Source organism: Mastigoproctus giganteus, chromosome 2 (assembly GCF_048544385.1).
Source record: "Mastigoproctus giganteus isolate SK-2022 chromosome 2, ASM4854438v1, whole genome shotgun sequence".
Taxonomy (NCBI): Eukaryota; Metazoa; Arthropoda; class Arachnida; order Uropygi; family Thelyphonidae; genus Mastigoproctus; species Mastigoproctus giganteus.
The window spans coordinates 120,485,433-120,501,460 of NC_143576.1; the positions used below are offsets into that span (position 1 = coordinate 120,485,433).

The 16,028-nt window shown below is 37.9% G+C and overlaps 1 protein-coding gene across 1 annotated transcript in view; it reads right to left on the reverse strand.

The window, feature by feature from the left end:
• Nucleotides 1-16,028, reverse strand: part of Megf8 (multiple EGF like domains 8) — a 619,502-nt gene that overhangs the window by 208,118 nt on the left and 395,356 nt on the right. Inside the window, exon 24 of the mRNA XM_090390015.1 lies at nucleotides 2,692-2,956. Coding sequence (XP_090246141.1) covers nucleotides 2,692-2,956 — 265 coding nt within the window. The remainder of the gene's footprint in view (nucleotides 1-2,691; nucleotides 2,957-16,028) is intronic.

Genomic DNA, 16,028 nt, shown 5'->3' on the forward strand with positions numbered 1-16,028 from the left:
TGGAGAGATTTATTGCTGAGGTATGTCCAGTTGAGAGCTGAACGTGAGTGTGCACGCCAGTATTCAGTATGGCAAGGTTTAGTGCCTCTAAAAAGCTTTCAATGAGTCGATCCGTTTATCTAATTTACGAGCACCTCATAAGGGGTAGTGCCCATTAAAGTCCCCCTAATATACAGAGAGGTGGAGGTATCTGTATGAAGAGGTCTTCAAGTTCTTTTAAACAGTAAGTATGGTTTGGCTGTAAGTAGATCGAGATGTTGGAGTTATTGCCTATGATTTGTGATAAAGTTAGGGAATCCTGAATATTCATAGGAAGATGGAAGGCTGTTTGTTGTGTCATGTGGTATTGTGGACATTCTATAAGAAAATGTTTTAGACTGAGTTAACAAGAATAGTGGAGACTTTCTGGAGGATTAGCTATCGTGAGTAAGCGTGTGAGATGTGCGTGTCCAATGTGCAGTCTTGTTAAAATGACTTCTTCATGATGATTCTTACGGAGACCTGAGTTCCACATCTGAAGTTCATGTTTTATTTGAAAAAGTTTATTGTTTGGTTGATTTTGCCAGATTTGTGACCACCCAGTGTTGAGAATCTGTTTGATGATAGGTCTGTAATTACGATGTGGAACTTTGTAAAGCCTTAGGTTCATATTTGTAGGATTCTTTGCTGCTTAATCAGCACTTTCATTACCATCAATGCCTGCATGTCCTGGTATTCAACAGAACTTTACTTGCCTTCTTTTGCTTTTGAGCTTCACAAGATGAGCTTGTATCTGGTGAAGGATGGGATGTGATGGCGTCTGCTTTCGTTAGAAAGCATGTATTACACTTAGCAAATCTGTATATATGAGGTGTTTCAGAAGAAGAGAGGATTCAAAGTATTTAAGGCTATTATTATGGCAAATAATAAAAAGTAGTGGCATGTGATGCAAGAAAGCATGTGTATGAGCTTATGCAGCATCAGCCAAGAAAAAAAAAAAAAAAAAACACACCATTCCCTCCAAATGCTTGTCCAGTTCCTCCTTAAATTTATTCAACCCATCAACTTCCACAACGACAGATGGAAGTTTGTTCCAGCAATTAACCACCTGCTGGCTAAAGGCAAATTTCCGCACATCTATTCTACATCTGTCTTTTCTTAATTTGAATTTATGCTCCCTTAGGTTCGTAATCTGAACAAGTGGAAGGATCCCACCAGAATTCAGCGTGCTCAACCCATTTCAAGTATTGTACACCTCAATCAGATCACTGAGCAGGTGCCTAGTCTCCAGCCACTGCAATTTGCAGAACATAAGCCTCTCTTGGTAAGATGATCCCTTCATTCCCCTCACCAGTCTTGTTGCCCTTCTCTGTACATGTTCAAGCAGCCACGTTGTGAAAAAGGCCTATAAAAATTCTACATGTGATTGACAGGATTCAAACTCAGGTCTTTTCCACTGGGTATTGGTAGGATGGCAATTCTGCCAACTGTGCTACCCATGAGGGCCCATAAGTATGCTTAAAGTCACTATATATCATAGCAGTCCAGATACGTTTAGAACAGACTTCATGCAAATATTAATATTTCCTATAAAGTTGCATGCCTAATAATCCACTGATGTAATCTTCTCCTGCTGAAGTAATATGCACATTAAAACTTAATGAATTCAAAACTTAAGCTCAAAAGAAAATAGCTGTGTAACAGCAAAAGTAAATAGAGTCCTTCACATGAATAAATGCATATGTATGCTTACACCAGTTCAACACTAGTGTTTGAAAAATCAGTTTCTTATTTGTGGAAATACTTGTGAATCAGGGGCTTTAATCTGATATTTTATAGACAAGCCGTATGACTTTTTCTCACCAATCAATAAGAGGCTTGTCTTTTGGTGTAACAGATAATGTTAAAACCTTAAATATGTAGTCTGTAATTAATGAAAGAGGACTAATCAACACACAATGTTCTGCAAGAATGAAATTACAAAAAATCACTCACGTGCCTACAACGCATTACATATCAGCTATAGCAGGGGTGGCCAACAAGTCGATTGTGGATTTAATTTCGGTTGATCATGACGAATTTTAAATATACAGTCATCCCTCGATTTGTGCACCTTGTGCGATGAAATTTTTGAGATGGTAGATCGCGGCACATTTTGAAGGAAAAAAGTAGATCGCATCAAGTTGGTCACTCCTGAGCTATAGTGTCCTGTCACCTTTGCCCTTTTGAATTGTTGGGAATGCTACATCACCATTTGAGCTTATTCCTCAGAAGTCAGGGTGTGAGGTTAAGTTATGAGTGTGTAGAATGAATAACAGCATGTTTAAAGTAAACAGACAGTTTTGCAAATGACACACTCATCCTCTAATTCTTAATGCTTTCAAACAGCTAGAGAAAATAATCCAAAAAACTGGGATGAATTGGCATCTAATGATTATTCAAAAAATTATTGACAGTATGCTAATTTGTGTTCAAATCTTACATACATATTATAACATAATAAGACATAGTTGACAAATTGCTAACAGTTTTATTCTGAGAGGGGCAATGTATGTGTATGGGAATGCACACACATACACAGATATTAAAACAACTATTGTAAGCATAAATGTATACAGTAGTTGATGTAGATTGTTTATTTAATCCTTGTGTATCAAAGATACTGCAGCTTAATAAAGTAATTATATGATTTGGTGAAAGTGATCATTTTACCTTGACACAGAAACACTGCTCTGTGAATAGCAGAAGGTGGAGTTCGATCCTCCCTCATGCACAGTACAAAATGCACATCCAGTATGATGGACACATCCCAAACGTGAATGAGCAAAGAGCTGGCAGAGATCCTGAGGCAAAATAAGTTGAGATAAACGACCACTTGTTTGTCCATTAAATCCACCAAACAAATAAATTTTTTCATCCAAGATGGTAGCCGAAAGAGCTACTGTACCCTCCGGTGGAGTACCCACTATTTCAATGTCTGAAAAGTAGTAAATGATATAAAAGTAAGTAAGTGATATGAAAAGTTCAACTTGGCACTGACATAAGGGGTGATCATTTAATTTGCAGACTGGTGCAAGATCTTATCTCAATTGTTATCATCTGAATCTTCTGTGGATTTCTTCTCCTCGAAATACTCTCCCTTGAACTTTACATACTTTTCTCACCATCGTACAAATTAAATGGTTTTTGCAAGCCATTTTTCAAAAGACTGTGAAGTGCTTCCATTGTGGCTCTGCAAGCATTGTTGTTGGACGTGAAAAGCTTTCTTCACACATGGAAACAAGAAGAAATCACACAGAGGCTTAAGTCCAGTGATTAAGGAGGACGTGGCAGAACCTCAGCACCTATGCCAGTGATCATTGGCTGCACAATATTAGCTGCATGAGGCCTGGCATTGTCTTCATGGAAAAACCACTTCACACTTGAAAGTTCTTGATGTTTCTCACAAATGGTGCAGTGAATTTGTCTCTGAGAACCTCAAAGTAAGCTTCCTTATTCATAGTTGTTCTACGAGGCACAAAATGTGTAACAAGAATGCCTTTTATGTCAAAAAACACAAGAATCAACTCATTTGACTGTTGTTTTGTCTCTGGATCATATGAAAATTCCAAGTTTCATCACAAGTCACTATTCCACTTATGAAGTTTTGACCCTGTGTTTCAAAACAATTAAACATTTCTTTGCACAAGTCTACTCTTTTCTGTTTTTGTTCTGGAGTCAAATTGTGGAATCCAGTGGGCACAGATTTGTGACATTTTCAGGTATTCTTTCACAATATTGTGAGCACTACGAAATGGACATTCTAACAGCTAATTCATGGAATGTAATTCGCCTGTCTTCATCTAAGATTTCCTGGGCTTTTGTAATTTGCTCAAGAGTTGTTCAGGAGGAAGGCTGACCAGGTCTTCGGTCATCTTCAACAGACTCAAGGTTTCATGAAATGCTTGTGCCATTTAAATATGACCGTCCTACCAAGACACTCAATACCATATGCTTGATTCATCTCTTTAACTGTTTCTGATGCATTTAAGCCCCGTCTGAGTCTGACCCAATAACGAATCACATATCGCTGTTCAATCTGTATGTCCAAGATGATACTTGCTTCAAAACAATCATCGGTGACATGCAGCTAAAAAAAAGACCTCTCTTCACACAACACTAGCTCGGCAAGTACTGGCACACAGACAGACAGAGAGCGAGAGAGAGAGAGAGAGAGAGACTACTTGGTAGCAATCATGGAGAGCATCTCTAATGGCAGTTATGGAAAGTTTGCATTGTAAACATAAAATTTTGCACCAGTCTGCGAATTAAATGATTACCCCTCATATTTAATAACTAGTCAAAATTTCTTGACTAAAACACACAAAGCTAAAAAATCAAGACCTGGCATATTATGTTATATCTAAGTATTTAACATAATTTATTCATTTTGTGTGTTTGCTACTTCCCTTTTCATAGAATTCAATGTTCTGGGAGTCAAACTGTTGTAAATTATTTTGAATAAATTTAAAGGCTTACTTTTTCATTTTTCCAAAGGTACTGCTAAAATCAAAACTCAATATTTTGAAGTTTAAAATCTATGAATTTTAGCTCTTAAAGAACTACAACATCCTTTATGGCCAATTTAGAAATAAACGAGCACCATACTTTTATAAATTTTGGAATGAAAGGAATGCGTTTCAATGTAATATGTTTCAAAGTGAGATGCCAAAAGGACAAATCAAGCTTTGGAATTTACTGCCTGGTTGAAGTCAGGCAAGACTTTTCAACACAATTTTCAAAGCTTGGTTAAACTAGTACACAAAGAGGAGAGTTTTAAATAGACTACTTGTTAGCAAGTGAATCATTATCATATGTGCTGAAAAGACCAGAAATTTGAAATTAAATATGGTACTTTACATAAACTGAAATGTGATGTCACCTCATTTGGAAAGTTTCAGATATCAAAAGTCTGGTATAATTACGCTCGATATTTATTACATTGATTTTATCAAAAGCAAATCTGTGGTCCAGAGTAATTGTGTGCTATGTCAACTTAGACATTCCTCAGTGATCAGATGATACAGAATTTCCATGTTGTTGTAACCTGTGTTCATGAATGAATCTCCCAGAATCCTGGAGGAACTGCATGTTGTGCACACAATATTATATACCAAGTTGTGCTTCCAGAATCTTAATCAGTATACGAAGGGATTATGATTTAAAAATTGTCTCAAGTTTACAGATAGGTTTTTAACAATTCTATAATTGGAATTTTTAAATATTTGTAGCAGAGTGTTTTGCCATTAAGCAATGTATGGAATACAAATAAAACATAATGCCTATGACTGATATAGATGATTTATTTCAAAATTTAAACAAAGTTATTTCTATATGACTAGAATCAGATTATTAGAATAGTTTCAACTTAAAATCCTGTCTGAGAATATGAATCTCATTGTTCAAGATGATGGAGTGGTGCAATGTTTATCTGCATTTAGAAACTGATTAAATAAGACACTTTTTACGAGCAAAGGGAGTGAAAACTTTTTTTTTATGAAACCCCAAACATGAGAGCTATTAGAACCTATGGTACTTAGCACTGTGCATGGGTTGGTGGTTGAGAAGATGAAAGAAGATATTTTTTGACATTAGACTGAACTTCTGCTTGTAATTTTCAGGATATATGTATGAAGAAAGGTTGTTCAGAAACAGAAGTTGATGAATAAATGAGGAAGAATAGTTGGTTCTGTGAGTTGGAAGTTGGACAATAAAATGATGCTGCCTGGTTGCATCACATGTTCAGCCTGTTTTGAAAGAGAGAGTGGGAATTATAGAAGCCAATTCAGAAGAACAGTGCCCATAGAAGTATCTACAGAACAGGCATGCAGCAGAAACAGGGCATCCATGAGACAGAGTTAATTAATGACTCATCTCTAACAGAGATGAGCCATTAATTAACCTAACTGCCCTCTTTTAGAATTGAATCTAGAAGCCTGAGAGAGAGAGAGAGAGAGAGAGGGGGGGCACTGTCCCAGATGTGGGAACAATATTCCATAGTGGAGTAGATTTGCAATTTCTATAGTGTGAACAGCTATTTGTAAGAAAAGTAATGCCAAGAACGAAAGAGAAATCCCAGCTTATTAGATGCAGAGGAAGCAACATTAGTAATGTGCTTATGCCAAGATAGATTAGAAGTCAGGATAATCCCCAATACATATATATGATCTTGCCTAGAAATCAGAGTGTCACTGAAGATAAGCATAGGAGCAGAAGAATCCTTTTTTTTGAGATATAAGACAGGACTGAGTTTTATAAGCATTCAAATCAACTAAGTTATCTTTGCCCCACTGGAGAATTACCTGGAGATTAGCATTTAAGGAATTGGTAGTGGATATTCAAGAAGCTAAAGTTCTCAGTGGAAGGTTTCTCAAACTGGAAGGTGGAATGCAATGTGCTATCCTCAGAAAAACTATGGATAGGATTTCCGGTCAATGGAAAAAGGTCATTAACATAAAGAGGAAAAGAGTGGGAGAAAGAACTGAATCTTGGGGAACACCAGCATTAGTGGAGAAGCTGGAAGACAAAGAGCCATCTACCATCACCCGCAGCGAGCGGTCAGAGAGAAAACTGGACACACAATTACAAAAAACAGTTGGCAAACCATAATATGGAAGCTTGTTTAGAAGACCTTTATGCCAAACACGAACAAAAGCCGCTGAAATGTCAATAGCAACTGCTTGAGTTTCACCAAACTTTTCCATATATGGATAACATGTCAGAATATCACCAGTGGGTCAACACAGATGGAATCCATACTGGTTATCGTCGTTGATCAGATGGAAGGTTTCTAGATAGTTTAAGAGTTGGTGGTTAATTGATTTCTCCATTACATTAGAAAGAGTAACTGCAATGGGATGATAATTGGATGGAGGGATCTGTCACCCTTTTTTAGGAACTGGCTGGATATGAGCAAATTTCCAAGCAGAAGGAAAAACACTTTGGGAATAAGAAAGTGAAAAAAGATGACACAGAACAGGAGTAAGTTCATGAGCACAGGTTTTGAGAACAAGTGGAGAAATTACCAACAGAACCTGGTTTTCTTAGCATCAAGATTCGTTAAAATGCTTCTGACATCCTTTTGATAGAAGACCACAGGAGACATTGAATGGAGCATATTGGGAAGTGGTTTACCAAGATCACAATTTTTGGGGGCACTGCCCCAGATGTGGGAACAATATTTCACGGTAGAGTGGATTTACGATTTATACAGTGTGAACAGCTGTTTGGAAGAGAAGTTGGAAGGAAAATAGGATGCTAGCAGGTCAGCTTTATCCTTGACTGAAGTGGCAACAGAACCATCTGTTTTAACAGAGATGGACAAAAAATGTGGCCAATAGCTTTGGCAAGAGACCAGAATGCTCGGCTACCATCAGGGAAAGAAGCAAGTTTCTACTTTTAGCCTGTTCAAAATCTAGTTTGGACTGATTAATAACTGCTTTACAATTGCTGTGAGTTTTGGTGTAGACAGAAAGTGAAACTGAAGAGTTGAAAACAAGCCAATTAAAATATGCAACATTCATCTCTTGAACAGCCTTAGCAGATTTATTGGAAAACCAAGGTTTAAATAAAGGACGAGATTTTAAAGTGGAGTGTGGAATAAAGGATTCTATTCCTACAAGAATAATTTCACTGACACGATCTGAGCAAACATTGACATCAGAAGTTTTGAAACAGTATTCTGACCAAGAAAAGGAAATATCGCAGATCATCTCACTTTGCATTCTTATAATGCCACACAATGTGAGGTTGGGAATGGCCACAAGGAAAAGACTCCATTGGAGAAGAGACCATCACCAATTTGTTATCTGATGTGCCTAGAGGACCCCTAACCTCGACCGTGTACTTAGAAGGCTCGTTTGTGAGAAAAAGTTCGTTGTTGACTGTATGATTAGGATTGTCTGGTATTCTGGTGGGTAAATGAAGAATCTGTGTGAGGTCATTAGTAATTGCAAAAGCCTCAGCATTTCGACCATCTGGGTCTGTGTGACTAGAAAACTGAAGCCAGCTGGAGTTGTGAATATTAAAATCATTTAGAAAAATTACGTCACTGTTAGGAAAGTTGGACTAGAGAAAGTGAAGTTTCAAAGAGAGGAAGTCAAAGAGTTCACAGTGATTAGTGTGGTTGAGAGAACAATAGAGACAACAGATGGATTTGACAGAATGTGTTAGAGAGATTTTAAGCCGGAGAAGATTGAAAAGAGGAGATTTCAAATTACCAAGTCTCTGACAGGGAATACTGGAACGAACATATGCACAAGTACTACCTTTGAAGTGAAAGGAATCATACAGAGAATAATTCACTCAACTGAGGTGATGTAACCGATAACAGAATGTGTCAGAAAAAGTACATGGGGTTTTGCAGACTGTAAGTGGAAATGGACATCACTGAGATAGAACTGAGACCACGTATATTTGTGAAAGGGACAAGGAAGTGTTTGGGAGGTTTAGATCTTTTCGCAGATAAGATTGCTCTATTAGTTTGACAATTTGTGATGTATTCGTGAATAAGTAGTAAGAAAATGTGTGGAAGACTTGCTGTATGAAGTAATGTAATTTTTGGATATAGTGTAGACATGACAAGAATATACTGAGGAAAAAAAACCTATAAAATGGGCTGATTATTAAGATGGAAGTTTATTCAAATATCCAGCACCAGACTATAATATAAGACATGTATTACACAGAAACAAGTGTATATGAAGATAAGGTAAAGATGGGCAAGATGGAAGATCTGAAATGTGCTGATGAACAGAACAAACTTGTTGCTAAGGGAAACAACAGAGAATCTGAATTGGCAGAGCATGAGCTGGAGTGCACTCAAACATATATTGAATAGAACATTGTGGTAATGGAGTGGAGAGGAAAGAAAAACTGAAAAAGAAAAAAACAAGAAAAAGCTTTTTACATCAAGAAATTTAGCCAGGTTTCTTTAAACAGAAGGGGAGAAACATAGCGGAATTATGGAATGAGCTTTTCAGCAATAAAATAAAAGCAAGGATTAAAGAAGCATTGGATGGGGTGGCGGAGAACATGGCATACTGTGAGAAAGAACGCCACACACTGGATTAGAAACACTTCTTACAACATGGAATCAGCAGTTTAAGAAAGACGAATTTGTAATCCTTGTCCTTACTCATTGTGCATGTAAAAGAACCTGTGTAAAGGGTTTGTAACATGGATGCTCATTTATTAAAGTTATTTATCATGATGTATAAAGTGTTAGAATAGTTTATTTCTTGATGCTTGGAATGATTATAAATTACTGGAGGACACTGAAGCCTGCGGTAAGTGTAAACTAATCAGCAATAAAGTCACTAAAGGGGAGGGGGAGGTTAGCAAGCTAAGACAGCTACTAGATGCCTTTGGCTAAGAATGCAAAGAAAATTAGAAAAAGAATTCTTTGCTAATGTTGACACTAGAAGGGAAAGGGATGAACACATGGCATTACTATTGATGATCCTGTTCAGGTTGCTAACAAACTGAATAAATACAGGATGATTCAAAAATAATTGAACGTATATAACCTGCCTCTGGAACAGTGCGCACCCAGGTCCCAGATATCATACCATGTGACTTCTTGTGGGGATATGTCAAGAACCTCGCGTTTGTATCACCTCATCCTCATAGCCTTAAGGAAATGCATTGTGGCTGCCATTTCAAACCATCGATGGTGATATGCTGCAAAGGGTCTGGGATGAATTAGACTACAGGATTGATGTGCGCCGTATGACATGAGGGACACATAGTGAGCATTTGTAAGATTATAGAAATAACTGCGGCAGTTCCATTACAAACGGGTTTTGACTACATGTTCACATATAACCTAGTTACTGAGTAATAAATTTTTGAAATGTTCAGTTCTTTTTGAATCTACTGTATTTTGAATTTTTTTAGGAAAGGGGATACTAGAAGTATATCGAATTCCAAATGGGAGCTAAATGACTAGTGTAATAACTGAGAGGAACATTGAAGAGAAATTGATGAAGGTAAAAGTAAATAGGCATACACCTCAGGCTGACTGAAGCCATTCAGTTATATCATAAGATGCAGCAAACATCTCTCTTATTCGCAAAGGGGAATCAAAGGAAAACTAAGTAATTAATTGACTTCTGTTATAGGGAAATTAATGGAGTTAGTGGTTAAAGAAATAATGCAGGATCATCTTGACAGGAATGCAGTTGTACAGCAATTTTTTAAGGAGAGAACTTGTCTTGCCAATCTGGTTAGCTACTATGATGTAGTCACAAAGGAACCAGATACAAAAAGTAACCTTGACATCATATACTTAGATTTCAATTAAGCTTTTGGCATTGTTCCACATACAAGACTGTTGTGCAAAGCAGAGCAGAATGGCATTAGGAACAAGTTAATGCTGTACAAAAATGACTAGGTAGTGGAGGCGGAGAGCAGTTATTAATGGCCAGTGATCTTCATGGATTAACTTCATTAGCAGAGTCCCTCAAGGTTATTATTATTGAAAACCCTTATGGTTTTCAATAATTATTTACAATATTGGCAAAGGCATATCAAGGTTAATGTTGAAGTTTGCTAATGATGCGAAGGTTAACAGGGTAATTAATGGCAAGAATCAGAGTATGCTACAGCAGCAAGACCTAAAGAAATTAGGAAGATGGGCTGAGAAATAGCAACCGTGGTTTATTAATATTAATAAATGCAAGGTACTGCAGTTGCTTAAAGGAATCTATGAATAACATATCAATTGAGTAGTACAATACTTGAAGTGGTGGTGGATAAATACCTAAAGGTAATAGTAGTAGTGGCATGTGATGCAAGAAAGCAAGTGTATGAGCTTATGCAGCATCAGCCAAAAAAAAAAAAAATCACACCATTCCCTCCAAATGCCTGTCCAGTTCCTCCTTAAATTTATTTAACCTATCAACTTCCACAATGACAGATGGAAGTTTGTTCCAGCAATTAACCACCCGCTGGCTAAAGGCAAATTTCCGCACATCTATTCTACACCTGTCTTTTCTTAATTTGAATTTATGCCCCCTTAGGTTCGTAATCTGAACAAGTGGAAGGATCCCATCAGAATTCCGTGGGCTCAACCCATTCAAGGCCTTATACACCTCAATCAGATCATCGAGCAGGTGCCTAGTCTCCAGCCACTGCAATTTGCAGAACTTAAGCCTCTCTTGGTAAGAGAATCCCTTCATTTCCCCTCACCAATTTTGTTGCCCTTCTCTGTACATGCTCAAGCAAATTACATCCTTCCTAAAATGAGGCCTCCAGACCTGTACGCAGTACTCAAGGCGTGGCTTGACCATTGCCTTATACAGAGGGACAATCACCCCCTTTTCCCTCCTAGAATTTTACAGTCTGACTTAAAGTTCTCTCAGCAGTGCAGTGAAGCTGCTGGAATAGCTAGTGGGGTTTTGTCAATGATATACAGAATTTTTTTCAGCAGGGACAAGCGGTAATTGTCCTAATGTATAAGGCAATGGTTAAGTATTGTATTCAGGTCAAGAAGCCTCATTTTAGGAAGGACGTGGAGCCGTTGTAAAGGGTACAGAGAAGAGCAACAAGATTAGTCAAGGACATAAAACTGTACTCTTACCACGAAAGGCTTAGTTCTGTAAATTACAGCATCTAGAAACTGCTGTAATTTCACCTGTGAGAAGATTTGACTGAAGTATTCTTAAGCTTTTATATGAATTGAGTAAACTAAATGTTAATGCCATCCTAACTGTTTCTCTGCTGATGCACATAAGGAGACAAATTTAAACTGAAAAAAGATGAGTGCAGAATAGATGTGCAAAACAAATTTGCTTTCAACAATAAAGTGATTGATTATTGGAACAAATTTCTATCTGTGTTATTGATGTGGGTAGCCTGAATAAAATTAAGGAAGGACTACAAATTATCAGAGAAAAAGTAAGAAATTAATCTCTCCTGAGTCTAAAGATTCCTCAATTTACTTCACAATTTACTTCAATACACTCCCTGGTGGCTTCCCTCAAAATTATTGGGTATATGTAATTAACTCCAGGAGCTTAACTTGCCTTTATGCTTCAAAGTTTTTCTAATAAATGGTCATCTTTAATTTCAAAATCACTAATTTCATATGACAGCCTCACTCACAGAGCCTCTTCTCAGCATGAAGAGTCTTTCTTCAGTAAAGACAGATGCAAAGTCAATTCATGTGCTATCAGCTGGGTTAGCTAAGACTTTCCCACACCCAGTGCAAAACTGTTCAATCTGATTTGCTTTTTTCTTCCTTGCATTCACATATATGAAAAATTCCTTTTCCCCTATTCTTTACTCTCTTAGCTAATGCTTTCTCACATGCAGTCTTGGCTTCTTTAACTTTGTTGTCTGTCTTAGCCATAATTATGAGAGCTTCCTTGGATTCAGGGGAGGATCCCATAAACTGGAGATGTGCAAATGTGACCCCAATTCGCAAAGGAGGATCAAAGGCTGACAAGTAATTATAGACCTGTGAATTTAACTTCAGTTCCAGGAAAATTAATGGAGGCACTGGTTAAAGAAGCACTGCAGGATCATCTAGACAAGACTTCAGTTATAGCTCGGACACAGCATGGTTTTGTTAAGGGGAAGTCTTGCCTGACCAATTTGATTGGATACTATGATGCAGTCACAAAAGAGCTGGATGCAGGGAATAACTTTGATATTATATACTTGGATCTTAGAAAGGTTTTTGATACTGTTGCACATGGAAGACTGCTGCACAAATTGGAGCAGTGTGGCATTGGAGGCAAATTGCTGCTATGGATAAAGGGGTGGTTGAGGGGGAGAAGACAGAGTGGTAATCAATGGACACTGCTCATCGTGGACTAATGTTATTAGTGGAGTCCCTCAGGGTTCAGTGTCCATTATTGTTTTCTGTATTTATAAATAATATTGATGATGGTATATCAAGCTTAATGTCCAAGTTTGCAGATGATACAAAGTTTGGCAGGGTTGTTAAGGGCACTACTAATGCTATGCTGCTGCAACAGGATCTGGAAAGGTTGAGCAGATGGGCTGAGAGGTGGCAAATGAAGTTTAACATTGACAAATGTAAAGTACTACATACGGGAAACAGCAACCCCAGAGCAACGTATCAACTCTGTGGTACTACACTGACAGTGGTAGAGAATGAAAAGGACCTGTGGGTAATTGTGCAGGCAGATATGAAGTGCTCTGAGCAGTGCAGACGGACTGCAAGAGTAGCTCATGGTGTCTTGTCTACGATATACAGGAATTTTTCTAGCAGGGATAAGGAGGTGATTATTCCCTTGTATAAGGCAATGGTCAGGCCACACCTCGAGTACTGTATACAGGTCTGGAGGCCTCATTTCAAGAAGGATGTAGAGCTGCTGGAACGAGTACAGAGAAGGGCAACAAGATTAGTGAATGGAACAAAGGGTTGCTCTTATGAAGAAAGGCTTAAGTTTTGCAAATTACAGTGTCTGGAGAGTAGGCACCGGTGAGGTGATCTGATAGAGGTGTACAAAGCCTTGAATGGTTTGAGCATGCTCAATGCTGATGGGATTCTTCCTCTTGCTCAGAATAATCACCTGAGAGGGCATAAATTCAAATTGAAAGACAGATGCTTTCTAGGATGATTTTTTAGGATAGATATATGGATAAACAGATAGACAGATGATTTTTTAGGATAGATTTGCGGAAATTTGCCTTTAGCCACATTTCAGCATCCTCTTCCTGTAATATTTTTTTAATGATATGTGTGTTTTCATAGCGTCTGTGATTAGTATTAGTAGTATTAGTATTAGTAACGGCCGAAAGGTGCAAGAAAGCCTATGACTTATGCTGCACCAGCCAAAAAAAAAAAAAAATCCGAACAAAACAATGATAAAAACAAAAAATAAATAAATAAATAAATAACTAAATAATAATAATTAATAAATAAAAAAAAAATAAAATAAAATAAAAAATAAATAAAAAGGAAATTAAACCTATCATCCTATGCGCTTCCCTTATCCGAAAGTACTATCCAGATGACCTTTGAATTTCCCCAAACTGTCGGCCTCTACCACCCATGAAGGCAACTTATTCCAGTAATTTATAACTCGCTGGCTAAAATAGAACTTCCTGCAGTCCAATCTAAACATTTCCCCCGTAACTTGAATTTATGTCCCCTAGTTCTAGCATCATTTATAATCTTGAAAATTTTGTCCTCATTCATTTTACTGATGCCTCTCAGAGCCTTAAACACCTCAATCAAATCTCCTCTAAGGTGTCTAGTTTCCAAACTCTGCAACCCACATATTCGAAGTTTTTCTTCATAAGGACGCCCTTTTGCCGATCTCACCAGGCGAGTTACCCTTCTTTGCACCCTTTCAAGAAGCTCGATGTCTTTCTTCAGGTGCGGTCTCCATACTTGAACACAGTATTCCAAGTGTGGTCTAACAAAAGCCTTATATAATGGGATTATCACGTCCCTATCTCTACTTGCAAAAGTTCGATAGATCATCGATAGGACACCATGGGCCTTCCTTGCAACCTGTTTACAATGCTCAGAGAATTTCATGTCTGACCGTATCGTAACACCCAAGTCCCTTTCCTCCAGTACTGGGTTTAGTTGAACTCCACCAAGTGAATAAGTTTTTTTGGGATTACTGTTTCCCAGGTGTAATACCTTACACTTTGTTGGATTAAAGCACAGCTGCCATTTTTCTGACCATTCCTGAAGTCTATCTAGGTCTCTCTGAAGAAGCTCAGCTTGACAGTGATCATTAACTACTCTCCCAATTTTAACATCATCTGCAAATTTAGACATCACGCCCTCTATCCCTTCATCAATGTCGTTTATGAAAATTAAAAACAACAGTGGTCCTAATACTGATCCTTGGGGAACCCCACTTCTTACATCAACCCAATCTGAGGAATAGCCATTTATCACAACCCTCTGCCTCCTGCCCTGAAGCCATCCTTCTATCCATCTAAGGATTTTCCCAGTGATTCCAACCTGTTCCAGCTTATAAAGCAACCGCTCATGTGGGACTGAGTCAAAAGCTTTGCTGAAATCTAAATAAACAATGTCGAAATTATTCACTAAATCCAGCTCGTGAGTGACCCTTTCGAAATAGCGAACCAGATTTGTTAAACATGATTTTCCCTTTACGAAACCATGCTGAGTATCCTTGAGAATTTCAATTTGATCCAACTGATCCTGAATTCCACCCTTGATCATTGCCTCCATGATTTTCCCTACTACTGAAGTCAGACTGACAGGTCGATAATTTCCAACTTCACTTTTAGAGCCACCCTTATGTATGGGAGATACATTTGCACTTTTCCAATCCACGGGAATCTCCCCAGAGTCTAATGATGCTCGCATAATTAGCCTCAATGGTTCAATGCACTCGCTTGCCGCCTCTCTTAAGATTATAGGGTATATTCCATCAACTCCAGGAGCTTTACTGGTCTGTAGGCTCGAAAGTTTTTTCATTAAATAATCTTGCGAAATTTCAATATCATTAATTACATATTTTTTAACTTCGCTCCCACAATTTCCCTTTGCCACAAAAGGCTTTTCATTTGTAAATATCGATGCAAAATAACTGTTGAGTTCATCTGCAACGGCAGCTGGTGTATTTATTACTATCCCCTTTCCCTTACGTAAAGGTCCGATCTGGTTTGTCCTGCTCTTCTTGGCATTTATATATGTGAAGAATTCTTTATCCCCCCTCTTTGCTCTGTTTGCTAGTGATTTCTCATAAACTGCCTTTGCCTGTCGAACCTTTTCTGTGGCTCTGTTACACATCACCTTGTAGCTGTTATAGGCTTCAGTACTTTTTATTGTTCTGTAACCTTTCCATGCCACCTTTTTCTGCTCAAGTAATGCGGCAACTTCACTAGTCATCCAACTTGGAACCCTCCTCGTGGAGTATTTTTTAATGGTATATACGCATTCAAGGCATCTGTGATTAATGTTTTAAAAGCGTACCACAGTTCAATTGTATTCATTCTCTGCGCGATATCTACCCAGTTAATAGAGGCCATGTAGTACCTTAAGGCAT